This window comes from Alnus glutinosa, chromosome 11 (assembly GCF_958979055.1).
Source record: "Alnus glutinosa chromosome 11, dhAlnGlut1.1, whole genome shotgun sequence".
NCBI classification, from domain to species: domain Eukaryota; kingdom Viridiplantae; phylum Streptophyta; class Magnoliopsida; order Fagales; family Betulaceae; genus Alnus; species Alnus glutinosa.
This window is the reverse complement of record NC_084896.1, coordinates 25,666,874-25,693,729: the sequence shown is the minus strand read 5'-3', so window position 1 is coordinate 25,693,729 and position 26,856 is coordinate 25,666,874. Positions and strand designations below refer to the sequence as shown.

The 26,856-nt window shown below is 35.4% G+C and overlaps 2 protein-coding genes across 2 annotated transcripts; both read left to right on the top strand.

Moving 5' to 3' along the window:
- The first annotated feature begins 14,533 nt into the window (after positions 1 to 14,533).
- LOC133882899 (KRR1 small subunit processome component) lies at positions 14,534 to 22,204 on the top strand. The gene is made up of 12 exons (XM_062322136.1): positions 14,534 to 14,820; positions 14,910 to 14,986; positions 18,029 to 18,139; positions 18,362 to 18,430; positions 19,309 to 19,365; positions 19,592 to 19,630; positions 19,752 to 19,856; positions 19,999 to 20,081; positions 20,199 to 20,280; positions 21,330 to 21,473; positions 21,609 to 21,680; positions 21,784 to 22,204. The coding sequence occupies exons 1-12, from the start codon at positions 14,625 to 14,627 to the stop codon at positions 21,895 to 21,897; spliced, it is 1,149 nt and encodes a 382-aa protein (XP_062178120.1). The 5' UTR covers positions 14,534 to 14,624; the 3' UTR covers positions 21,898 to 22,204.
- Positions 22,205 to 23,229: 1,025 nt separating this feature from the next.
- LOC133882504 (cysteine proteinase mucunain-like) lies at positions 23,230 to 26,601 on the top strand. The gene is made up of 5 exons (XM_062321690.1): positions 23,230 to 23,747; positions 24,740 to 24,975; positions 25,111 to 25,251; positions 25,674 to 26,132; positions 26,238 to 26,601. Exons 1-5 carry the CDS (start codon positions 23,282 to 23,284, stop codon positions 26,334 to 26,336), a joined length of 1,401 nt encoding a protein of 466 aa, XP_062177674.1. The 5' UTR covers positions 23,230 to 23,281; the 3' UTR covers positions 26,337 to 26,601.
- Positions 26,602 to 26,856: the final 255 nt, after the last annotated feature.

Genomic DNA, 26,856 nt, shown 5'->3' with positions numbered 1-26,856 from the left:
AAAAAAAAAAAACTCACCTCTAATATAAGGAAAAGAGTCGCCAAACAGGGATATATAATAATTTTTTAGGGCAATTGTTAACAATAGCCATGCAATGAGACAGATAATCAGGAAGGGCATAGAGATAGACTTGATGTCCAGCTAATTCAATTTTTTCAACCGTGAAATATATGAAATATTTAATTGGAATTGAAAGATACTGCAGACCTAAATACAAAAATATTAATTAAAATTAACTTTTTTTAAAAATAAATATTAATTATTTTAAAAGCTTAGATTGATAATAAAAAAATAATGAATTTAATTGTTTTATTGACATTTTATTACTAGATACATATATAACATAATAGTTGATGATATTATTATTTTATTTTATTTTCACTTTTGGTATTGCAGCCAATCCAAGGAGTTGGCTTAAGTTCTCCTCGACAAGACATCTATGGCACCTACTTTCTGAAAAGAGTATGGAGAAAATTGAAGGCATAATTAATTGAAGTAGGATGATGAGAGATTATGTGTTAAATTATCATTTAGTTTAAAATTTTAAGTTAACAAAAAAATAAATTTAATTATTTAATTAATATTCTAACAATATAAGATAATAATTTACATAATAAAAACTTAATTATTGATACAGTTTTGAGTATAGTGATGAATTGCATGTTCCATTTATGTTCTTCCTACTTTCCAAGAATTCTGTAAAACAATTAAAATTATGAATCTCACTATGATGCCTAAATTAGTTTTTGCTCTGTGCATAAAAAATTAATTAATTAATTAATTTTTTTTTATACTTAGGATAAAATGTGGAGTTAAACCTCAATTAGGTTTTCTACTCCTTGATCTATGAGTGTAATCAAAGTTCTAATTTAATCATTTATTAGACTTCTGATCTGATTCATTATTAAATTTTTAATTTGATTAAACTATGAGTCATATCTTGATTCTATCGAGATAGGACTGCTAATAGGATTATGACTCTTATTTCAACTTAACTTAGAGTAGAATCAGAATCTATTAGAATAATTGATACATGATTTTTCAAAAATAATTGCTAAGTATTTATTTCTTGGGATTAGACATTCCAAAAGTCCTACCGACTTTTCCTCGTACTTAACTAAGTAAAATTATTTCCAAACACCAATCATTTCCGGCATAGTAATAACTTTCGCATTAAGAAATCAAACCTAAAATGCCAAGAAAACAGAACCACTTGAAATTAGAAATCAGAAAAAGATGGGACGATGTAACCTCTAAAGCGAATGATTTTACAGCTTTACATGCACATCATGAAATGATAATTCATCCGTACAATGATCAGGAAGGTTGTCAAATCTATCTTTTTATATATTTATTCCCTATCGTGGTCATGTTTCGGTACTGGATTAAAGCAATCTTTTTCAATTCGGTCCATAATAATGGTACGTGTCTTTTTATATATATGCTTTTTAAATAATATGCATTTTTCATATGCCTTTTTAATAATTTTTTTTTTTCAATTTGTTCTTATAATTTTGAAAATTATTTACTTTTCACGTGCAAATCAACATATGTCATTTTTAGAGTTCGGGATGAAATGTTTGCATGTGTTTTTGGTTTACTTGGCACCAAAAGATAGAATAGGAGCCAAATTTGTTTGCATATGAAGTATATATTATTGACTTGGCTGTATATTTTTCCGACAGCTGTTGAAGTGGAAATGTGGTGCCAAGCACCAAATTATTGGGCAGAAAAAATGATCAACTTTATGCGCAGAATTATTGTATTGAAAAAGAACAAAAACGCGATATTGTACTGTTCTTTCCCCTTAGTTGAAGGGCACATTATAAGGCCCAAGTTGCGATAAGCCGATAATGATCATGATACCAGATATTATCTACATCGATCCTTCTCCACTCACTGGAATTGTTTTCGTTCCATTCCAAAATGCCCTACTCTGCAAGTCAAGAAGTAAACAGGAAAGAAAAAATAGGCCATGTGCTTGTACGTTGTCTGCAAGCCATGCATGCATGTGATCTTTCCTTCAGATTGAACTTGACATGAAAGTTTGTACACACTAGCTAGCTAGCTAGCAGACCTAATTGTAATTGTATATTCAGTCTCTTAAAAAGCCTCATGAAGAGTCCAAAAAGGAAATTTTAGAAAAAGAAAAGGAAGTGTATTTGCAGCAAAACAAACACAGAAAGCCGTTTTTTTTAATAAGTTTCTCTCTCTTTCTTTAATTAGAACAAAGACTATGATTCAACCAGCCAGTGTTAGGAGGTTCTGCAAGCTTTTTCTATCTTTTTAATCCACATTTCATAATCTCCTTCCCAAAATACATGCCTTTACTCTTTGGGTATAAGCAATATAAGAAACCTTAAAATTTTGTCTTCTTGGGGCTTCAAATAATTAGTTGAAATATCACGGCAAGCAGTATTACTTGCACAAGTTTAGTCTTAGTGAACGTTGTCAAACACGTGACTCAACCATATTCCAATTAAAAAGCTGTCATGCAGTAGTATATACTGTCGGCCGAGTGACTCGGACAGAAAAAATATGTAAAAGAATAGTTTTCAAGCTTAATTAAGTGAGGAAGCTGCTATAATCATTCTCACCTTTATCATTGCTAATGACTGCTGCAGCTGTTGAAAAATTAGATCTAACTGCCGTACATCAAAGTTTGCTTTAATTAAGAGATTCAAGTGGAGGTGGCTTCGATCCACTGGTTGTTCTAACAAGGGTACACTATATTATCTCAAGCTTGCTCATGTACGTAAAGAAGGCAGTAAAATTGATATGTTTCAGAATATCATGAATATGTGAGGTGGATTTCACTGAGGTTGTCAATTGTATGTGACATTGATAGCCTCGTGCAAGAAAGCACTAGGATCCTACTTTATTCGGGCAATGAGACAATTGTATGTGACATTGTATGTGATAGCTTCATTGCACTCTATTCTTATCTTGTTTTTTTAGGTCAATATGTGTCAACGCACCCGGATTTTCCATAATGCCGACATTAAAATCGTGTTATTGATGCTAACTACCTAATTGTTTATACAACTAGTACTCCATGTATATCTTATGTGCAATCCTTGGTGGTTCATGCAATTAGGTTAACTATTTCATCTCCACACCGCATGAAATTAGTAAAGGCATGAACTTAATTTCAGATTTATTTTTTTTTTATTTTTTTTAACTCAATATCTTTCTCTACAAACTTTTCTGGCTTGTAAATTTGTTTCTAAAGGTCGTTTGACTCTTTGCATACGATGCCCTTTATTTCATCATCTTCTTGTTCTTCTTCTTTGAAGTTTGAACCAACAAGTTTTCATTGGTATTTTTTTTTTCTCTACTTAGTTATTTCTTTTGTTAAATTTTGAATTTTATTCATTATATGTTTTGTATATAGTAGAACATATATAGTATATAAAGAAGAAAAAAAATATTATTCAAATTTTTTAATTTTTTTAGATTGCTAAAGAAAAAAACTTTATGATATAATTGTGTACATGAATATGTTCACAATCTCATTTGTACTAGTCTTAATTTTCCCAAAACTAGTCGAGAAAATTGGTTGTCGTAACGAAATATTAACACACGCTCACACAATGACACAATGAATTAATGGTGTAAACCTCTCAAATTATGTTGTCTTTTTCACTGATCCTCTCTCTCTCTCTCTCTCTCTCTCTCTGTTTCTCTATCTCTCTTATCACTCTTTCTGTTCTCTCTCCCTCTCTCTGTGACAATATCCTTCATAGACAGGGAATGGATCGAGCTCCACCCACTTCAAAAGCCAAAAGGTAAATGAATTGAAGCTGTTGCTTATGGGTATTTTGAAGCTTATGTGAATGAATTGATGTGATTACCGGCCGGGTTTATGGAAAATTTGAAGCTTTTTTATTCATCCAAAAAAAAATTTGAAGCTTTATGGGTATTCGATTACCAATTGGTTACGGCTAGCTCAACGAAAGACATTGCAATTTCATGTTTTATGCCTCTTTATGTGTGTTAATTTAAGATAAGGAATAGGGGAGGGGGAATGTTCTAGGCTTCAAGCAGAATACTGTTAGAAGCAGAAAACACCATGAATGGAAGCGAGAGAAAAAAGAAGAAGAGAGGGGCCCCGAGTGTTCCAGCAAATTTATACACACAGCCTGAGTTAATTAAGGTTCAAATTAATTTGGGCTATATTTGGGCCTACAGAAGCCAGGCAGTTGTTTTTGGGATCTATAGGCCCAGCCTCATCTAAATATGGACGTTAGTTCAACATCTTCCAGCCCTAAAGTAATAAACTTTGGGCTCTTTCCAGAATAACCCAGACTAGGCGGAGTGGAGCCGTTTAAAGAGCTTTGACGAGCGGCTGAGCATAGGTGGAGTGGGGCGATGGAGCAGGACAACGACGCCGACGTGTTGCAGGCGCAGAAGCCGAATAAACACAAGGGGAAGCACGACAAGCCGAAGCCATGGGACGACGACCCCAACATCGACCGCTGGAAGATCGAAAAGTTCGACCGGCCGGTTTGGTCGCAAAGAGCTCTTTCTCCACTCTCTTCCCTGTATACAGAGGTCCACTCTAACCGCCAAAAACCCAAGTTGCGATAAGCCGATCGATAATGATATCAGATATTATCTACATCGATCCTTCTCCACTCACTGGAATTGTTTTTGTTCCATTCCAAAATGCCCTACCGTTCAAGTCAAGTAGCACACAGGAAAGAAAAAATAGGCCATGTGACTGAACGTTATCTGCAAGCCATGCATTGTGATCTTTCCTTCAGATTGAACTTGACATGAAAGTTTGTGCACGCTAGCTAGTAGACCTAATTGTAATTGTATATTCAGTCTCTTAAAAAGCTTCACGAAGAATCCAAAAAAGAAAACCTTAAAATTTTGTCTTCTTGGGGCATCAAATAATTAGTTGAAGTATCACGGCAAACTGTTAGAAGATATGAAGGGTTAGAATATATGGAAAGTATAATATACTTTCCATATATTCCATATTTGATTGATATTGTAATATTCTACATTGATAGTGTATTGTAATCAAATTATGGGGATTTAATTACTATATTTGATGAGAATTTAATTACCATATTTGTATTTACTTTACACCCTATAAATAGGGACTTCTGTATTGTAAACAATTAAGCAATAAAGAAGCACCATGTAGTCTATTATAAACTTCCGCTTTCTCTCTTCCTCTCTCTCTTTCTTTCTCTTTCTTACATAAAATTCTTTTGTCTTTATTCTATTATTCTACTATTTGTTTTTAAGTTTTCCATCCTATCATATTTTCTTTCATGGTATCAGAGCTATAGGCTAACGCCAGTGTTTCATCTAATGGTCTTGTGAATATTTTTTTTTTTGTTTTCTTATATTTCATTTTTCTCTTGATAGTCATTATTTTGCAGATCTCCTCACCATAAATTTTGTGTATTATTGACAAAAAAAAAAAAAAAATCTCCTTTCCCCGCATATGTCTTTTCTTTTTGTATTGTTGTTCTTTTTTTTTTATTCCAAAAAAAAAAAAAAAAAAAAATCTCACTCCACAGCAGAATCTATTTTTGCTTCTCTTTGTTTTGTTTTTCCTTTTTTTTTTTTTCTTCACGGCAGAATAGCAGAACCTGTTTTTGCTTCTTTTTTGTTTTTCTTCATTTTCTTTTGGTTTGTGTTTTCTTTTTCTTTTTTTTCTTCTTCTTCAAACAAGTTGTGCGCGTGAGTTGGAGATAAGCTTTACTCCAACCCACGCCACCTGTGTCTCCTACAATCCAAAACCCTTGTCTTGTTCTTAATCTTTCATACACAGCAAGCATCAGATATTGCTTCTCTCATACACAGCATGCGTCAAATCTTGCTTTGTTACTGTTGATTTCCGACAAACCCAGCCGAGTTTCGCACTTCACAGCCGGGATCGGTCTCTCTGCCGCCGTCCACTTCTCAGATTCGGCGCCTTCTCCTTCGGTTGTGCAGGCCCAACGTTTGCGCCCTTTCCTCCGGTCATCCATGTCCCGTCGCAAGTAGAGCTTCTCCTCACCCTCGCAGTCACCATCTTACCGCCCCTTTGCCGGCCGTCCATCAGTCCCACCGTCCCCTTCAAGGTTGTGCTCGTATATGCTTTTATTCTTGCGAATTCTTGTAGCAGTTATCTGGTAAAATGATTGTTGCTACTTTGGTTGTTGTTCAGGAGAGAAAAAAAAAAAAAAAAAAAAAAAGATGTAGTTTTGACAGTTAATGCCCAATGGGTAGTCGGGAAGATGAAAAAAAAAATGAGAAAAAAAAAAGAGAAAAAGAAAAAGAAGAAGAAAATAGAAGTGAAAAAAAAAAAAAAAATCAAAATCAAAAGAGGCCAAGTTGCCCATATTATTCTTGCCCATAGTTGGCTCATTTTCTTTTGGCTCATAGTTGGCCCCATCTCTCTTTTCTTTTGGCATTTGAGGTATTCTCTAAAACCCATGCCCATTTCAGCCCATAGTTGGCTCACTTTCTTTTGGCCCAAAGTTGGCCCCATCTTTCTTTTCTTTTCACTTTCTTTGGCCCATAGTTGGCCCATTTTATTTTGGCATTTGAAAAGTGATATCATGCCTTATTTAGCCCATAGTTGGCTTACTTTTTCTTGGCCCGTAGTTGGCCCAATCTTTTTTTATTTTTTTTCTTTTCACTTTCTTTGGCCATAGTTGGCCCATTGATATTTAAGGCGCATCTTCACCGTCGCTGACTTCCTTCATTCATCGTCGTTGACTGTCGTTGATCGTTGTCATTTCCAAAAGAAGAAGAATAAGCATTTATTGCAAACTCAAGATTCCAGAATCTTTCACCTTGAGTTTGAAGGGGGATGTTAGAAGATATGAAGGGTTAGAATATATGGAAAGTATAATATACTTTCCATATATTCCATATTTGATTGATATTGTAATATTCTACATTGATAGTGTATTGTAATCAAATTATGGGGATTTAATTACTATATTTGATGAGAATTTAATTACCATATTTGTATTTACTTTACACCCTATAAATAGGGACTTCTGTATTGTAAACAATTAAGCAATAAAGAAGCACCATGTAGTCTATTATAAGCTTCCGCTTTCTCTCTTCCTCTCTCTCTTTCTTTCTCTTTCTTACATAAAATTCTTTTGTCTTTATTCTATTATTCTACTATTTGTTTTTAAGTTTTCCATCCTATCATATTTTCTTTCACAAACTGCATTACTTGCTCAAGTTTAGTCTTAGTGAACATTAATTGTCAAACACGTGACTCAACCATATTCCAAAAAGCTGTCATGCATTAGTATATACTGTCGACGGACAGAAAAAATATGTAAAAGAATAGTTTTCAAGCTTAATTAAGTGAGGAAGCTGCTATATATATTAATTATTCTCACCTTTATCATTGCTAAGGACTGCTGCAGCTGCTGAAAAATTAGATCTGACTGCCACGTCAAAGTTTGCTTTAATTAAGAGATTCAAGTCGAGGTTAGCTAGAGGTGGGCATCAATTCGGTAGGCGGTTAAATTGGTTAATTTTATTGGTTAACCAACTTTTATTAGAATGCAGTCAGTAAATTTATTTTAATTAAGCGGTTAATAGGCGGTCGGTTAAGTTAATTAAATCGGTCAACATGTGTAACGAAATAACATCGTTTTGATTTTTTTTAAAATAAAAAAATTAAATGTTTCATTCTTACTAAAACAACGTCGTTTTGTTTTATGTCAGTTTGGTTAATTGGTTGAAATAAAAGGCGGTTCGGTTTGGTTTGGTTGCCGAACTGGCATTCAGAACAAAATTTTATACCGATTATCAAACCGAAATTAGTCGGTAGAGTTGGTAGGCGGTCAATAGAGATTCTATTCGATTCGGTAAGTGATCGATAGGCGGTAGACGAATTATTTGTCCACCTTTAATGGAGGTGGCTTCGATATCCACTAGTTGTTCTAACAAGGGTACACTATATTGTCTCAAGCTTGCTCATGGGCGTAAGAAGGCAGTAAAATTGATATGTTTCAGAATATCATGAATATTCAGCGAGGTGGCTTTCACAGAGGTTGTCAATTGTATGTGACATTGATAGCCTCGTGCGAGAAAGCACTAGGATCCTAATTTATTCGGGCAATGAGACAATTGTATGTGACATTGTATGTGACATTGTATGTGATAGCTTCATTGCACTCTATTCTTATCTTGTTTTTTTAGGTCAATATGTGTCAACGCACCCGGATTTTCCATAATGCCGACATTAAAATCGTGTTATTGATGCTAACTACCTAATTGTTTATACAACTAGTACTCCATGTATATCTTATGTGCAATCCTTGGTGGCTCGTTCGTACAATTAGGTTAACTATTTTTGTTACAATTAATATCTTATTTTGGAATTCATTTCGTGCTAATTAATTAAGTTTTCACCTATATTTCAATATCAAGGTAACAAATATATAATTAGGGATTGGACCATCATCATGTTACCAAAAAAGAATTTAACCCCTTCTTTTGGACAGGAAGAGGTTGTCCCTTAGGCATTCTCTCTTTCTATCTCTCCCCAACAATATATGCTATAACAACTAAAAGCCAGGGATGATTTATTTTATGGTTTAAATTAAATTTCTTATATTTAATAGTGTATATGTTGTCATGTCATTTTAAATTTTAAATGACGCTTTATCATGTTTAAATGACACAGCACCATGTAAACTGTTAAATTTAACAAAACAAAATTTAAACCTTAAAATGCAATGACGAAGCCACATGGAGACCAGTAAAGACCATAGCCCCCACAAAACTCCTCCCAAGACACCCAAATTCAACTTTTGCAATTGGTTTATCACAAAGCCAATAACACTTGCAATGTTTTATCATTTTTTTTAAAGAATAATCTATCAAGTAATGGGCTCCTAGGCTCAAGGTTGGCCTAGTTTGGCCCATCTCGTAAGTAACGCTACAAGCAAGCTAGGTCCATATATAAGTGGGAGCAGTGTTTATAAGCAGCACGAAGATCTATTACTGATTGTGGGATTTATTCTTGAGCATTACTATTCAATGACACCGTTTTGAGAGTACAATTTGTTGGGTTTAGGAGTGCCAGTTGAAGGTGGTTCGGGTGTGTAGAGGCTTCGGAATCTGTCGTGGGAAACGAGGTTCGAGCACTACAAAAAACTCTGCATTTAGTGGCGTGTCTACAGTAAAGTAATTTTTGACACCTCACTAATTAGTGGCGTGTTAAAAAGTAACACCTCACTAAAATAATTAGCGGCGTGTTGGATTGACACGCCACTAATTTGTGGCATTTCTAGTAGCGTGTTGGACCGACATGCCACTAATTTAATGGCATGTTAGTCAAACACGCCACAATTTTGTGGCGTGTTATCCAAACATGCCACAAATTTTAGTGGCGTGTGAACAAAATTTAGTGGCATGTCAGGTGTCACACGCCACTAAATTTTTGGTTTCTCCCCAACTTTTTTCTTCCACTCCCGCTAACTCACCCCCTATTTATTTTGGTTTTCCCCCCATTTCTCCTTCTAAAATATCTTCTCTCTTTTCCCCTACTTTTTCTATCTTCTTTCTTATCTTCTCTCTCTCTCTCTGCAGTGACAGACTCCAAGCTTCGTGAAATTTTCTCTGTTTCTCCAACCCCCTCTCTCTCTCTTTAGCTTCAAAATTATGCATACCCATTTCACAAAACTGACACTCACAGAATCAAACCCAAGAACACATACGACGAGAGCCTCCAACAGCCGCCGAAGAGAGGGCGGATCAAACGTGAAATTTTCAGAGGGTTGGTGGTCTCAATCGGGTACCTGGTAGGTGGGTTTGGACAAAAGCAGTCCGAAAGTGGAGGCTTTCTCAACTCAAATTCCACAACCCACCGGATTCTTGATCACTAAGGTTCAGGTAGAAAAGAAGCCGAACTTCTGAAGCTGTCATTTTCGGCTTGTTCACTAATTATATTCTTGTAATTTTTTTTCTTTTTGTTCCTTTCATTTTTAGTTTTTTCCTTTAGAAGAAAAAGGTGTGGGGAAGGGTTGAATTGAATGGCTTCAAGATGGAAATTAATATTGTAAAATGGCTATATCTAATTATGTTTATAGTAGAAATCTGCATTAATTATTGTGGTGGGTGATTTCCGTAACCGCATTTTGAATGAAGACGAAGGAAAAGGTCATTAAATGAAAATATAAAAAAAACTGTCATGTATAGTGTGAAGAAGTGCATCTCTGTATTTTGTTCAATCAATCCGTTTTTTTTTTTTTTTTTGTCACGCCACAATTAGTGGCGTGGCTGTTCCTAACACACGTCACTAATTTAGTGGCGTGGCAGTTATAGGCACGCCACTGAAATTTGGCCACGCCACTAATTAGGGGCGTGGCAACTTAGACACGCCACTAAATGAAAATTATTGACGAACTGATTAGTGGCGTGTCAAAAGCGCCACTAATTACACGCCACTAACAGTTAGTGGCGTGTCAGACCGCCAAAAAGACCACTAAATGCGTGTCACTAAAAAACAGTTTTTTTTGTAGTGGAGAAGGACGACATGACCATTTCGTACGTTGAGAGAGCAAGAAGGGAATGGAGGCTTAGACTGGAGCTCCAAGGTTGAGACGATTTGAGTCATCTCAACCACCATTTTGAGACTCAGTCAAATGAAATGAGACTCAGTCAAATGGAAGAGCAATGAATGTGTGCATTTTGTAGTTTGATGGAGTCGTGAGTTCTATGATTAATTTTTTTTAATTATCTTTTTTAAAAAAAAGACGTTAAATGGCATCGTTTAAGTAAACAACGCTAAACGACGCCAACCTAACGTCGTCGTTACACTTGTAACCGACGATAGTTGGCATCGCTTCATACAAAAACGAAGCGAATTCATTTTCTGTACTGGTATATCATGACAACATGCAAGTGTTGCCAATAAAACGGCACTAAGAACATTCACAGTGAGTTATGTATAACTCACTGTATATCTATAATAGATAATACAACTGAAAAAACCCTCCTCCATTCGATTCTCTACTCCATATCCAAAATAAATTTGATGGACATTTGTGAACAGTGCAACGCCATAGAAAAGTGTAGACTTTTAATAATAGAATATTCATACATGTGTGAACAGTGCAACGCCACATGTATGAATATTCTATTTTTAAAAGTTTGCACTTCTCTCTCTCATTCTCTTCTTTCTCCTTCTTTTTATTCCTTTTCATTTCCCTACCGATGCTAGACGCCATCCTCTACCTTTCCATCATCTTCATTGAACGGTTGAAGCATCTTCTGCCGGATCTGTCAAACGAAGGGTAGCGTGAAAATGGAGATTTTGAGAGATTGGAGCGGGGAGATCGACGCCCTGGATCGGTCATGGGGCGGTCGTGTAAGAGGCTGGCGGGGATAGAAGGAAGCGGTTTCGGGCTGGGGAGTCCAGGTCGGGTTAGGTAGAAGACCCAGTACGTTCTGAGACGAAGACGAGGGTTTTGTCGTCGTCGTCGAGGAACTGGGCGTTGAAGTTGATGGAGATGCCATCAGTGAGACAGTGGTCAGAGCTTAGAGTGGCTGTGTGGTCGGTGGAAACCATGGGCCGCTGACGAAGATGATTCACCGTGGGTTGATTTTGATTTTGATTCACCGGTTGGTTGATTTTGATTTTGATTCACCGGTTGGTTGATTATGGTGCGGTGAATTACGGTGTCTATTGTTTGATGTTTTCGGGTTTTAAAGCTTGAAATGGTGAGGAAGTGCAGATTGTTTGTTTGATGAAATACCTGAGAGGGGTGGGTACGAGGTTTTAACAAAAATAATAATAAAAAAAAAATTAAAATATTATTTTAATAAAATAGATAAAAATTTAGATAATTGGAAGGAGGGTAGTTTTAATGGTGGTTATCTAAACTAGCAAAAAGTGGATTTTGGTTATGTAGAATAGATTGAAATTTAGATCAACCGATGTGGATGCTCTAATTAATTGGCATCGTTTTAAGACCATTTTGCACCGTTTCTTAAACAACACGAAATGGCGGTGTTTTGGCAGTGTCAAGTAATGGGCGGGCCCATGCCCGAGGTTGGCCTAGTTAGGCCCATCTTACAAGTAACAGTACTACAAGTAAGCTAGGTCTAGAAGTAGTTTGCCAAATTCCCAACATGCATCCGACTACATATCCTTTTTTTTTGTTTTTTTTGTTTTTTTGATTCAATCCGACTAAATATCCTAGTCTGACAGGAAATTGGTTTAATTTCTTTTAGAACATTACTAGCAGCTTCCTTACAAGGGATCTGTTCACTAAATTTTAGGAAAAATTTTTAAAAAATCAAAAAAACTATCCCACAGCAGCTTCCCTACAATTATCTATTTCCTATGAAGTGAACAGTGCTTCTCAATGCATTGGGAAGCGCTGTTCACCTCCCATTCAATTGTTTATTCTAAAAATATAATCTCTCTCTTACTTTGTCTCTTTTTTTTTCTTACTTTTAATTAAAGTAAAAGTAACAAAATAATATTTTAATAATATAGGAAAAAATAAAAGGAATTTGTTGTGGGGTGTTTTTTAATAAGAAAGCAAAAAATAATTTTATTCCCTACATTTAAGAAAAATGAAGGAGAAGAAAAGTTGCTAGGAATGTTAGGCGCTACAACCATAAAATTACTCAGATCTCTAATTTGACGGTTTATCTCCACACCGCATGAAATTAGTAAAGGCATGAACTTAATTTCAGATTTTTATTTATTTTTTATTTTTTTTTTAATATCAATATCTTTCGCTACAAACTTTTCTGGTATATTTGTTTCTAAAGGTCGTTTGACTCTTTGCATACGATATCCTTTATTTCATCTTCTTCTTGTTCTTGAGCTTTGAAGTTTGAACCAACACGTTTTCATTCGTATTTTTTTTTTTTCTCTACTTAGTTATTTCTTTTGTTAAATTTTGAATTATATTTATCATATGTTTTGTATATAGTAGAACATAGTATATAAAGAAGAAAAAAATTATTATTCAAATTTTTTAATTTTTTTTTAGATTGCTAAAACAAAAAACTTTATGATATAATGGTACATGAATATGTTCATAATCATATGTACAAGTCTTAATTTTCCCAAAACTAGTCGAGAAAATTGGCTGTCGCAACGAAATATTAACACACGCTCACACAATGACACAATGAATTAATGGTGTAAACCTCTCAAATTATGTTGTCTTTTTCACTGATCCTCTCTCTCTCTGTTTCTCGATCTCTCTTATCACTCTCTCTGTGCTCTCTCCCTCTCTTTGTGATCCACCCACTTCAAAAGCCAAAAGGTAAATGAATTGAAGCTGTTGTTTATGGGTATTTTGAAGCTTATGTGAATGAATTGATGTGATTAACGATGGGTTTATGGAAAATTTTGAAGCTTTATGGGTATTTGATTACCGAAAGGTTTATGGAAAATTTGAAGCTTTATGGGTATTTGATTACCAGCTGGTTACGGCTCAACGAAAGACATTGCAATTTCATGTTTTACGCCTCTTTATGTGCGTTAATTTAAGATAAGGAATAGGGGAGGGGGAATGTTCTAGGCTTCAGGCAGAATACTGTTAGGAGCAGAAAACACCATGAATGGAAGCGAGAGCAAAAAGAAGAGGGGCCGATTGTTCCAGCAAATTTATACACACAGCCTGAGTTAATTGTCTGTTTGATTGAAATCAGAATTAAATTTTTTCTTGATTTGTAAATTTCGAGATAAAGAAAATGTGTTTGAGCGATGAGTAGAATTTAAATTCTTTTTGAAATTGTGTTTGAATGTTGGATTTTTTATATTGAAAAGTATTATTTTGTAATGATAAAAAATAATTGGAGGTATGAAAAGTTGTATATAATGATCAATGTTATAAAAAGTAGTGTTGAATAATGATTGAAATAATAATTATTATTTTTAAAAAAATATTATTTAATGTAAATAATTATTGTTTGAGGATCTGTTTAGGTTTGCGATTTCAAAAAGTGTGATTTAAAAATAATGATTTTAAAATGTGTGATTTTAAAAACGCAATTAAGCGTTTGGCAAAATCGCAGTTTGACTTTTAGAATCACAAGTTAACCTTTTAAAATACTGCATTTTCAAAAAAGCACCACATTGCCTGCGATTTGAATAATCACTTTTCTGCGTTTTCAAATCATAATTTTTTTAAAATGCAATTTTCAAACGGTTCATTTTTTATGATTTGGTTTAAAATTGTATTTTTTCTCTACGAAATCGCAATTTCAAACACACCCTGAGTGTTGATGGGTGTATCTGCATTAGGCCAGGTACGGCCCACTCAAAAAATGGTTTGTTTTTTAAAAAAGCTTGATTTTTGAGTTCAAACCGAGTTGGATTCAAAAACCCGGTTTCCTAGGGAAAAAAAAAAAAAACCCGAAAAGAATTCTTATTCATTTTCGTTCCCCCGGGCATCATTAAATTCAAATTAATTTGGGCTATATTTAGGCCTACAGAAGCCAGGCAGTTGTTTTCGGGTTCTATAGGCCCAACCTCATCTAAATGTGGACGTTAGCTCAACATCTTCAAGCCCTAAGTAATAAACTTTTTGCTCTTTCTAGAATAACCCAGACTAGGCGGAGTGGAGCCGTTTAACGAGCTTTGACGAGCGGCTGAGCATAGGTGGAGTGGGGCGATGGAGCAGGACAACGACGCCGACGTGTTGCAGGCGCAGAAGCCGAATAAACACAAGGGGAAGCACGACAAGCCGAAGCCATGGGACGATGACCCCAACATCGACCGGTGGAAGATCGAAAAGTTCGACCCCTCCTGGAACGAGTCCGGTTTGGTCGCAGAGAGCTCTTTCTCCACTCTCTTCCCTGTATACAGAGGTCCACTCTAACCTAAAAATACCCAATTAATTTGTCTTTTTTTTTGGGTATTTCAGTTTTCTGATTGGTTTTTCGATTGCTCTGTTCAGAAAAGTACTTGCAAGATGCTTGGGAGAAAGTGAAACCAGCTTTGAAAGTGTATGGCATTGATTGTGAGCTTGATCTGGTAAGTGTCCGTAGATATTTATTGTTTTTGGTTTACGAATACTGATTTTTGGTTGCCCATATTTTATTTTTTTGCTCACCCATTTCCGTAGATGCATGACCAACCCCACGAGTTACCATATTTAGACTCCACTACGATTCTCCACAAAGCCTCTCTCTCAAGCATATAGCGCCATAACCACTTCCCCAACAGAGACGCTTGTGGAAGAAATTTTGTACATGGGCTGTAGGTTTTTTGATGAGCTTGTGTTATGTTGAACACAAAAGGAACTGGCTTTGTTGTTCTCTTGGACTGGAAATGGGGGTGACAATCAAGTTGTTCTTAATATTTTTAAGCCTGCGGGCAAAGGCGATTCTTCAAAAGCAGGAATCTTTGTCTTCCCTGGAGGTATAGGTAGCGTTAATCTATTAATTAGTTCAGTTTTCAGTAGAACCTAACATTTGCAGTTCCTTTCTTAAGTATAGAGGCTGTAGTTTTAGCATTAGATTCAACCATTATATGACTTTATATATTCTACAAGATTTGGGTTAGCGAGGTGGAGCTGCAAGGAGATGTAAAGAATTTAACATCTACTGTTTAGCTCTAGGCAAGGTGCTCTTGGAAAAAAGGCTCTAATCAGGGTTTAGAGACGTCGAATGAGGTCTAGTCAAACCCAATGCTTCAATCAAGCTTAAGCCTTTGTCTTCATTAAGTTCTTATGGAACCAGTTGCATCCACTTGCCCTCACAGCAGCTGCAATCAGCTATAGGACCACTGCATCAGAGTGCTGCCCCAAAAGGTGAATTTCGGACTTATTCTCCCATACAAGTAGGATTCTTGCTAAGAAATATTGGAAAGTATAGTGAAATAAGGAAAACTCAACTAGACCTGAATTCCAGCTAGACTTCTTATAAAACGTGTGATTCCATTACCGATAGATCATTGGATTACGCTCCAAACATATGGAGTTTGGTTTTACTAAGATGCGGAGTTGACGCCACATCTATGCGGGTTAGATATGAATTCTCCTTTTTGAAGCAGTGAAACTCCAAAACTTCCCATAAACTTATGCCTTCAAATAGCCTTTCCAGTCAGCCTTAAAAGAACTATGTTAGCTGCTGTCTAGTTTTCCAGCAAAACAATTTTCATAATTCTATTTCTTCTAGCCGTCAAGATTCAACATCTTAAGTGTTGAAGTTAAAAATTTTGCTTTTAAGATCACCCTTTGACTGGAGGTCATCTAGAAGTGACTTATCTTTTTCTTCGTTTTTAGAATTTCTAGACCTTCTCATTCTAATGGTTCCCTTCAGTGCAATGTTAATTTTGTTAGAGCAGAGCATGATCGGGAGTTGGATTTCTTTACTTCGTTCTTCAATCAGCTGTACTCCATTTTAGATTGAGACAGGATGGTGTATACAAGCTTTACTGGATCCCTCCAAGAGAGGGCGGTTTGACGTTAGATTATTCTATAATATTTTAATCCCCCATGATAGCATTATTTTCCTTTGGAGGTGTATTTGGCGGAGTAAGACCCCTTTGAGAGTGGCTTTCTTTGCTTGGTCGGCCGCTTTAGGTAAAATCCTCACTTTGGATAACTTAAGGCTGCAGCATATCATTGCGGTTGATTGATGTTATTTGTGTAAGACAAGTGGAGAAACTGCTGACCATTGTTTACTCCATTGCGAGTTAGCTAGTGCATTATGAAACTGTATCTTTAGATTAGTCGGCTTAGCGTGGGTCATGGAAGATGATTGTTCGATAGGGGAGTTTGGTAGCCTTCAAAGTGAAGTTGTCTGGAAGATGATTCCACGTTGCTTGATGTTGTGTATTTAAAGAAAAAGAAATGACCGAAACTTTGAAGACAGAGAAAAGACGGTGGTGGAGTTAAAGGCCTTCTCTTTAACTTTCTTTTCCATTAGATGGTTGCCTATAATTGTTTCCATATTTTGTTTTTTTTTTTCTTCTAATAAAGTGTTTCTCTTGTATACATCCTATGTACTTGGATGTGCCCTTTGGTTTTAATGAATTTCATTTACTTATAAAAATAAAAAATTATCATGTGTGCTTCCTTGTTTACTAGGGTGAACCTTTTTTTTTTTTTTTTTCCCAATAACAATGTATTACTTTTTTAAATCCAAATTCAATCTATGAATCCTTTTTTTTTTTTTGATAAGTAAATTCAATCTATGAATCCTAAAGCCTTCTTGTACAATTCCTAGCACTAATCCCTCAATCTTAAACCCTAAGTTCACTACATGAACGTCCGTAGATATGTTTTCCTAATATGTCCTCTATTGAATCTCCATGATAACTCTTTTAACATCCAACCATAACCGAAACTAAACAATAATTTACCCTTGCCCAGAAGGGCCTTAAGCTGGCTGAGCATCCTTTTTCAATTATTATAAAGGTGTCCAAATCCTATGCCCTATATTCTTTTTTTCCCTGATTGACTAGCATGCTTGCCCTTACAACTCCAAAATTCTTGTGACCATTACTAGTGTATATCTTTCTTTTGTTCTTTCTATCATTCTTGTATCTTTGTCTCTTTCTTTCATTTCATATTTTTTTTTTGGCCTTTCTCTTCTTCTATTTCAAAATGTTACTCTTCCATTGCTCTTCTATTGTTCAGGTGAAAAATTCAGTTATCAGGATTCTTCTTGTATTAATGACACTGACTGAGATTTCTATTTTAGTTTTTTACATTTGAATTATTAATTTCATGATTCTCTCGTCTCCCCTCTCTCTTTTTGTGTTTGTGTGTGTCAGAAAGATATAGGGAAAAGAACACAGGGAAAAAGCAAGCAATTCCTTTTTTCTTCAAATTTCTAGGGGTATTTTTGTCTTAATGAAGAATTTTAAGGCTATTTTTGTCTTTTTGCGGGACAAAAGGGTGGACATTGCAAATTTTTGGTAGTTTTGGGGGGGGGGGGGGGGGGGGGGGGGAATGATCTTTAGTTCGGAGTGGACATTGCAAATTGAATGTTAGTTTAAAGGGGGTATGTATACTTTTACCAAAAATATATATTATTCTGATTCATTGTATGATTTGCTTCTGGTCAGGTTAAGGGGTCCATGACAGTGTCAACAACCATAAAGACTAGGGACCCATATATTATCATTAAGGCTAGGGATCTTATTAAGCTTTTGTCAAGAAGTGTTCCTTATAATCAGGTACAATTTTTTACCTCCCCTTTCACTGTGTTTTCTTCTTCTATATTATTATCACTTATTTGATGACAAGGATGCACAGAACGATATGTCAGAATTATTTTGTGCTTTGCTCTTTCCATCGAAACTATATTAGTAGATCTTTATTGTGAGACTGCTACTTCATTTTGTTTGCTTTTTATTTGTTGTATAATTTTTAGTCCTCATATAACATTTTGATGGCAGGCAATAAAAATATTGGACGATGAAATGCAATGTGACATCATCAAGATTGGCAACTTGGTCCGCAAGAAGGTATGTGATACAGCCATGGAAGAAAGATCAAGTTTCTGTGTTTATACTAATTTTCTTTTTTGGCTACTTGAAGTTTTTTGACATGAGACTGAGATGTATTTTATATAGTTTTGAATGTCAAATCATTAGGGGGTCTAAGGTTCAAATACCCTTGAGTGCAAACAACTCTTTGGGGCCACGCCCTTGGCAAAAGCCAGATTTAATCGATCTGTGTGGTGGGGGTGCATTACACGGGTCCAGGGTTTATCCTTCAGAAGTAGGTATATGAAGTGGCCTTGCCTTGGGGTTTTCCCCTCCTTAAAAAAGGAGTCTAGAGATAAATCAGTTCTCAATTTGGATTTTTATTTTATGAGCTATGATTAATTTTGTACTCTGGGACAAATATGTAAGTTTGTAATTCTTGCTATTAGAGATATTTTGGTCATTGAGTTGAGTCTAGAGTGTTTGAGAAATTTTTAAGTCTATTGGTTTTATTTTTATTTTATGAATCCAAGTTAGTTTTTATTTGGGTTTTATCAGATTCTTAGTTTATTAGTCAAGTCAGGAATCATGACACTAGTAGTACAAGAAAGACTCCTTATATATGTGTTTGCTTGATGGACTGAAAGAGTTTGGAAAATTGATAATGTATTATTGAGTATTTGTTTATTTGAAGCATGCGTGTCTTCTGTCTTCCTCTACATTGTGCATTGGTCTGTTCATGGGTACTGTGCACACCCCCTGAAGAACCACAAGCTTCTTTTCTCCTCCTTTGCAACCCCATATCATGCCCTTCTCCTTACCTGTTTTTTCCCTTCCCATTAGCCATCAAATAGCCATTAAACAAGCCATTAAGTAATTTTCCTGCGTACTGTTTTAATTTTTGAAATTGTTTGCAGGAGCGATTTGTGAAACGGAGGCAACATCTTATTGGTCCAAATTCTTCGACTTTGAAGGTGTGTACATTAGAAAATTACTTCCTCCCCTCCCCACCCCCCCCCCCAAACCCAAAAAAAAAAAAAGGAAAAAGGAAAAAACAAAAAAGAAAAAAAAAACAGAAGAAAGGAAAAAACAAAAATGTTCAGCTAATTGGTTGGCATGGTAACTTTGACATGGTACGCCGTTAGAAGTTCCTTTAATTCTTTTTGGGTGGCTTATTAACCATGATATTATGAGGTGCAGGCACTTGAAATACTGACAGGCTGCTACATTCTCGTTCAGGTGATTGTTACTGTTGTTATTTTGGAGATCAATCTGCCACAATTTTTTCCTTCCCCCTAGGGTGAAATGGAATCATGAAATGAATTCCCTTTTTTTTGTTTTTTTAATGGTAAATGTATAGGGCAATACAGTTGCTGCTATGGGTTCATTTAAAGGTTTAAAGCAACTAAGGAGGATTGTGGAAGACTGCATGCGTAATAAAATGCATCCTGTATACCATATCAAGGTGAATAGACTGGTACTCTGTATCTACTGTAATTGTTGTTTTCTCTTTGGGGACCGGTCAACTTAATTATTTATGCTTGAAGATCTGTGAACATAATCTCTCTCTCTCTCTCTCTCTCTCTCTCTCTCTCTTTTCTGAGTAGGTTCTTATGATGAAGAAAGAACTTGAAAAGGACCCAGCACTTGCACACGAAAACTGGGATAGGTTTCTTCCGAAATTCAAGAAGTACAACATCTATTGCAATTTTTTTTTTTTTTTTGTATGGATATAATCAATTTCTTTCAATCTCTTCTGTTGTTTATATTTCTTGTATTTTAAATTACTTTTATAACTTATCCTCAGGAAAAATGTTAAACAAAAGAAGGTTACGACTAAAGAGAAGAAAGAATATACACCTTTCCCTCCTCCACAACAACCTAGCAAGGTGAGAGAGCTGCTTCTAGTCTCTGCATATTTTAGATTCCGGCAATAGATTCAATGCATTAATGTATTGTTAGTGATCAGTATTCAAGGGAATGACATTATAATTAGTATACATTTATTTGTTTAATAGCAGAGATTGGAGTATAACTCAGAATTAGTAAAATTTATCTGTAGTGTGTGTGTATATATATATATATATTTATTTATTTATCTGTATAACTCAGAATTAATTAATCTCAATTCATATCATACAAATGTATTAAATAATAGATGATTATATAAGTATAAATAATTTATGTAATCAAGTAAGTATGTTTGTGTATGTGTAAATGGAATGAAAAGTAAATATATGTAAAATTATGATTTAGGCTTTGTTTTTATTGTTATTTTCATGTGATCTTAATTTATATATTTTTTTTATTGGATATTAAACATTTATTCTAATTAGTAGAACATAAATTACTTTTTTTTTTTTTTTTAATCTCTTCCACAATGTTTTGATTAATCAACTGTCAATTGGCTTGGTTGTGCATAAGTTATGCAGAAAGCTCATTTGAGCCAGCAATGGGTAATATGACTTTTTTCCTCTGAATTTTATTTTTTTAAATAAAATTAGTCTTTTCTTGTCCTTTTCTGTCAATGATTTTACTTTTATTGTTAGTGATCTTCGAATCCCCTTTCTCTCTCTCTCTTTTCTTTGATACCTTGGTTCCTATGGAAAATATTTTTGAATGATTAATCTGCTTCAATGTCATTTTTTTTTTTCTTCCCTTTTGCTTTGCTGGGAAGTTGGTTTTTGACTGGAGACACTGTTTTTCTTGCTAATTTTAGTTGGATTTGGTGTGGTATATGCTTGGGGTCTACTTTTCACTAGGTTTTCTCTGCCTCTATTTTTTCTCTTTTCATTTGGGTGTTTCCCTGTCTTGATCTTGTTCCTTCCATATGTTTGGAATGCCAGGACTGTCCTTGTCTTATGATTCTTTAGTGTGTTGTCTTATCAAAGAGAAAAACTTAATATATATGGCATGCAATGGTCTATGGTATTTTCAGATTGATGAACAATTGGAAAGTGGAGAGTACTTCATGTCTCAAAAAAAGAAATCAACGAAGAAGTGGCAAGATAAGCAGGAGAAGCAGGCGCAGAAAACCGCGGAAAACAAAAGAAAACGAGAAGCTGCATTTATTCCCCCAGAGGTTGTATTCTGAAGCTAAATTTCAGTCAATTATCATTTTCCATTTTATTTGAAGTCTTGATTCATGCTCTTTTACATGATCTTATCTTTTATCCCAATGACTTTTATCATTTTCGGTATGACAACAAAATCTTAGGAGGCAAGAAACCAGGATACAAAATCTGAGGATGATAATAATGATGTGGCAGTCATGACCATGTCTCTTAAGGTAATATAATATATTAGATCAAGAGATCATGAGAGCTTTTGGTTGTCTTGCTTTCTGGGATTTTCCCGTTTAATGTAAGTCCTTTACATTGATTGCTCCACAGAAAAAGGCTAAGGAGTTTGGGAAGCAAAAATTGGCTGAGAATATCAATGCTGAAACTTATATTGCAGCAGCTGGGGAGCCTTCCAAGAAGAAATCCAAGCGCTCAGTCTCTTAAATATAACGTGTATCAATGCTGTTGCTTATATTGCAGCCAGCATGATGTGTTTATAGTAGATGTGGGGAAAGCATGAAGTCTTAAATTTTTGCCGTGCATGAGAAGAAAGCTAATTTCTTGAATTTTTTTATTTTATTTTTTTAAATACTCTTCATTATTCACAATTTAGATTTATATTAAAGAAGCTCTTCATGTTTGGGTTTGATTTATTGGGACACCCGACTTCATTTTGATAGGTTAATAGAACGGACAACCCATATGAGATTAAACGGATTGAATAAGGATCGCCATTAATTGGGTGCCTGAATCGTGCCAATTGCAGCGGATACATAATTTGTTCAAGTTATGTTTATTTATTTTTTGAACAAGTTCGAGTTTATTTACCAGTTATTCAATTAACTTATTCATTCCATATTTAAAGTAAATGTCGTGACTTTTTTTTTTTGGTAAATTCATATTAATTATTAGTTATTTAATTATGGTTAAGATTTATTATTTGAGTAATTAAAGAAATTAACTCAAATATTAAAAAAAATCTAATCTCAAGTTTATATGTGTATCTTATAGTATGATACTATGATACATTCATTACATACACATATATATATACGTACATACATACACATAAACTCAATCATAACACACAAATATACATATATTTATATTTAAACAATTTAATCTCGACTTTAATGTTTATCTTATAGTATTTATATATATTTATTACACTCGCATATATATATATATATATATATATATACATACATACACATAAACTCAATCATAACTCACAATTATAATAATTCAAGTAATATTTATTGCATTAGAAAAAAAAATAATTTTGATCTTTTTAAATATTTAATATGTTCTCGTTACAAAATTAAAAATAAAATAATTAAATTATAAAATTTATACAAATCAAGCTGAATTTATAAGAATTCGCCTTGTTTATTAAACCAACCTACCTAATCGGGGAGGATCTCGAACTTGTTCCAAGCAGCTCTATTTAGAGTCTTGTAACCGCCAATCATGTCCACTATTATTTTTCCTCTCTTTTATAACCAAATTAACCAAACCCAACCTTGCCACTTGGCAAAATCCCATTAGCCAAAAGCCTCATATTCCCTCCAAACTGGTCAAAAGCCATTCCCAAACTTAGGTGGCCACCCATGACATGCGTGACAGACAAAAACTCCTATATTAATTACAACGTAGATTTCGTACTTTCTACTGATCCCGTCTCTCTCTCTCTCTCTCTCTCTCTCTCGTACTTTCTACCGATCCCGTCTCTATCTCTCTCTCTCTCTCATCTCACACATATATATATATATACAAAGCATCTCTCGCGTACCCATCTCTTGTTTTCCCTTCCAAACACAAAAAAAGCATGGCAAAGTCTTTCGTTTTGGCTATGGTTTCTTGTTTGGTCCTCGCCGTTGCTTTTGCAGCGGCCACGGACATGTCCATCATCGACTACGATCTGAAACACGGCCAGAGGACCAACACCCACGTGCGGTCCCTGTACGAGGCCTGGCTGGTCAACCATGGCAAGGCCTACAATGCCCTGGGAGAGAAGGAGAGGCGCTTCGAGATCTTCAAGGACAACCTGCGGTTCATCGACGAGCACAACAAGGTGGAGAACCGGACGTACAGGCTCGGCTTGAACCGGTTCGCCGACCTCACCAACGACGAGTACCGGTCCGTGTTCTTGGGTGGTAGGATGGATCGTAAGGGTAGGCTTTCCGGAACCAAGAGCGGCCGGTACGCGTACCGGGCCGGCGAGGACTTGCCCGAGTCGGTGGATTGGAGAGAGAAAGGTGCTGTTGTAGAGGTCAAGGATCAAGGCCAATGCGGTAAAGTTTTTGTTTTGCTTGATTTCTTTTCCCCTGTTATTGGGTTTTTGTTTGATTTATCTATTTTAGTACGTTAGTATTCTTGAATGAATGCTGAGATGATTAAATCAATTAATAACAATTCGTTTTTTTAAAGATAGGGTTAAATAAATTGCATGTTATTCTGAAAGGGCATATTTTTCGGGATTCTGTCTAAAAGCTTTCGTTTGGCCTGAAACACACTTTGATAATTGATGTTGTTATTGTTCTGTGAGCGTGGTATCAGGAAAAATGTTCTTTTTGAAGCATGTTCTAATACGGTTGTGGAGGCTTTCACGCGGGAAGATATATATATATATATATATATATATATATATATATATATATGTGTGGGAAATCTTTTTATTTTATTATCTATTTGTGTTTTTAATCATGGAGAAGAAATTCATGCATACGTTTCGGTTCATTTTTTAATTTTCACATGGCTTGAAGAATTGCTCTTTAAGAAACACTGTATTTGCTTAAACAGACAAATATTTTGTTGAAAGAATTAAACAAAGGTTTGGATAAGGTTTTAATGATATTTTGATTAATAACAAAAAAAAAAAACATCTATTTTTTTTTTACTGCATGGTCAATTGGATATTATGTAATTGTGTATATGATGGTTCCATGCTAATAATATTCGACCATTTAAAAAAAAAAGAAAAAAGAAGTCAAACTGTTGTAGGATTCATACTATACCTTAGGAATAACTTTGAGTAAGAAATACATTACAAGCTAAAACATAGGCTCCTTGTGGTGGAGAGATGGGAGGAAGAGTAAAGGCATTAGATTAAGTAAATGTTACGAGTCAACAGCTATAGAATATGTGAATTCATTCAGGGAGCATAAATTTAATGAGTGTCATGTGATGTTGTTTGACTAGATTTTTGAGGATGCTATTCAATTTTGTTTGCAACTGAAGGAAATTTTACCTTATGCTGATGTTTTACCTGTGTATATTGATGAAGGGAGTTGTTGGGCGTTCTCGACAATTGGTGCGATTGAAGGCATAAATCAAATTGTGACAGGTGATCTTTTCTCCTTGTCAGAGCAAGAATTGGTGGACTGTGATAATTCATATAACCAAGGATGCAATGGAGGTCTCATGGACTATGCCTTCCAATTCATCATCAACAATGGTGGCATTGACACTGAAGAAGATTACCCGTACCGTGCTCGTGATGGTGCTTGTGATACCAACCGGGTTTGTTGCAAATCCATGTTGTTTTTCCTTTTGTTTTTGTAGGAAAAAGTTTTAGTTGATTGGAATTAGAGCATTTGCTTTTGCGTTTTTGTTAGATTGTTGTATGCTATGTTCTAATGTCTGTTGTCACTTCAGAAAAATGCAAGGGTTGTGACCATCGATGGATATGAAGATGTTCCTGAAAATGATGAAAACTCCTTGAAGAAGGCCGTGGCAAATCAACCAGTTAGTGTTGCCATCGAAGCTGGTGGCAGAGCTTTCCAACTCTATGACTCGGTAATCTATATGATCTCATTGTTAAATCACCACTTATTTCAAAAGCTTAAATTGATAGGAAATTGTAGACTTAATCATTTAAATTATATTCTAACATCATATACATTTCATTTTACTTCTAATCTCAATTGGATGTGATATCAGTGTAAGCTCAACAATGATAATTATGTAGTTCATGCTACAAAGACCCACTAATGAAAAATGTAGTGGAGCTTAACTCTTGTATCATTCAGCTGACAATCCAAACATGCTGCCCTTCCTGGCCAAGGGAAGTTGGTCTAAAACTCCTTTACCTTAACTATTTGCCTTAGCAGCATGAAGACTCAAAACCATGGTCTTCTAAACAAGTCCTATAACAACAAAGATTTTCCTTCTCTTCGCCTTAATCTTCTAGCTTTCAAATTCCATGTTTGTCGATTCAGGGCATCTTCACCGGGCTCTGCGGAACGCAACTAGACCACGGCGTGGTTGCCGTCGGATATGGTACAGAAAATGGTGTTGATTACTGGCTTGTGAGGAACTCTTGGGGTTCAAGCTGGGGGGAGAATGGATACATCAAGTTGGAGCGTAATGTGGCTAGCACCACCACCACTGGCAAGTGCGGGATCGCTATCGAGCCATCCTACCCCATCAAGAACGGTCCGAATCCTCCTAACCCTGGTCCCTCTCCACCATCTCCTCCTGCAAGGCCAGACAATGTCTGTGATGAATACTACTCATGCTCGGCAGGAACCACATGCTGTTGTATATATGAGTATGGCGATTTCTGCTTTGGATGGGGATGCTGCCCCTTGGAGTCTGCAACCTGCTGTGATGATCATTACAGCTGCTGCCCTCAGGAGTATCCCATTTGTGATCTTGATGTTGGAGCTTGCCGAATGGTAATTATTATTGTTTTCTTTCCATTAGGATTCTTATAGATCGTAGCACCTCCTTTCTTTTTCCCTCACTTTGTCCTGGTTTGCTTATTTTATGTCATGAATCAGAGCAAAGACAATCCATTAGGAGTTAAAGCATTCAAGCGGAGTCCTGCTAAAAGAACTTGGTCTCACCATATTGCTGACAAGAAGATGAACAGTGCTTGATAAGCCTTGGTGTCATATTGGATCATGAAGGAGAAATGCAAATGATAAAGAAGAATGACGTGTTTGATTACCCATCCCTTACCAAGGGAGGTTACTTAGAAGAAGAATTGCTCTGTTCTCATTGAACCAACAGTTTGTGCAGATTTTAATTAAGGAATGGTTTAAGGTTTCATTGTCCATGATTATTGTAAATACCTTCCATTATTTGCCGAAACACAATTTAGAAATTTTTTATCAATCAATAAGTTGTATATATATTCTCCAACTCCCTGTTGCCATTAATTATTATTGGTTGCATATGCTCTTCTGTATTTTTTCACTCCATTATGGAGCATGATTGTAGGGGTGACAATTCTTGTTTACATGTTGGGTTCGAGTCGTATTAAGGCATGGGTATAAGACTTATAGGTTAATTATAACCCAACTCATCCTCAACCCTAAAAATTGCCGTCCTTTATGTTGTGTGTCAAGTTTGGATCGTGTCGAATGTCGATGCATGAATATAAGACTATATAGGTCA

Bases quoted from the DNA above. Each gene is read 5' to 3' on its own strand.
- LOC133882504 (XM_062321690.1), top strand. From the start codon at position 23,282: ATGGCAAAGTCTTTCGTTTTGGCTATGGTTTCTTGTTTGGTCCTCGCC. The intron at 24,976-25,110 runs GTTTGTTGCAAA...TTGTCACTTCAG, and splicing joins GTGCTTGTGATACCAACCGG to AAAAATGCAAGGGTTGTGAC. The intron at 26,133-26,237 runs GTAATTATTATT...GTCATGAATCAG, and splicing joins ATGTTGGAGCTTGCCGAATG to AGCAAAGACAATCCATTAGG.
- LOC133882899 (XM_062322136.1), top strand. From the start codon at position 14,625: ATGGAGCAGGACAACGACGCCGACGTGTTGCAGGCGCAGAAGCCGAAT. The intron at 14,821-14,909 runs GTCCACTCTAAC...TGCTCTGTTCAG, and splicing joins TCTCTTCCCTGTATACAGAG to AAAAGTACTTGCAAGATGCT. The intron at 18,431-19,308 runs GTATGTGATACA...AATTGTTTGCAG, and splicing joins GCAACTTGGTCCGCAAGAAG to GAGCGATTTGTGAAACGGAG.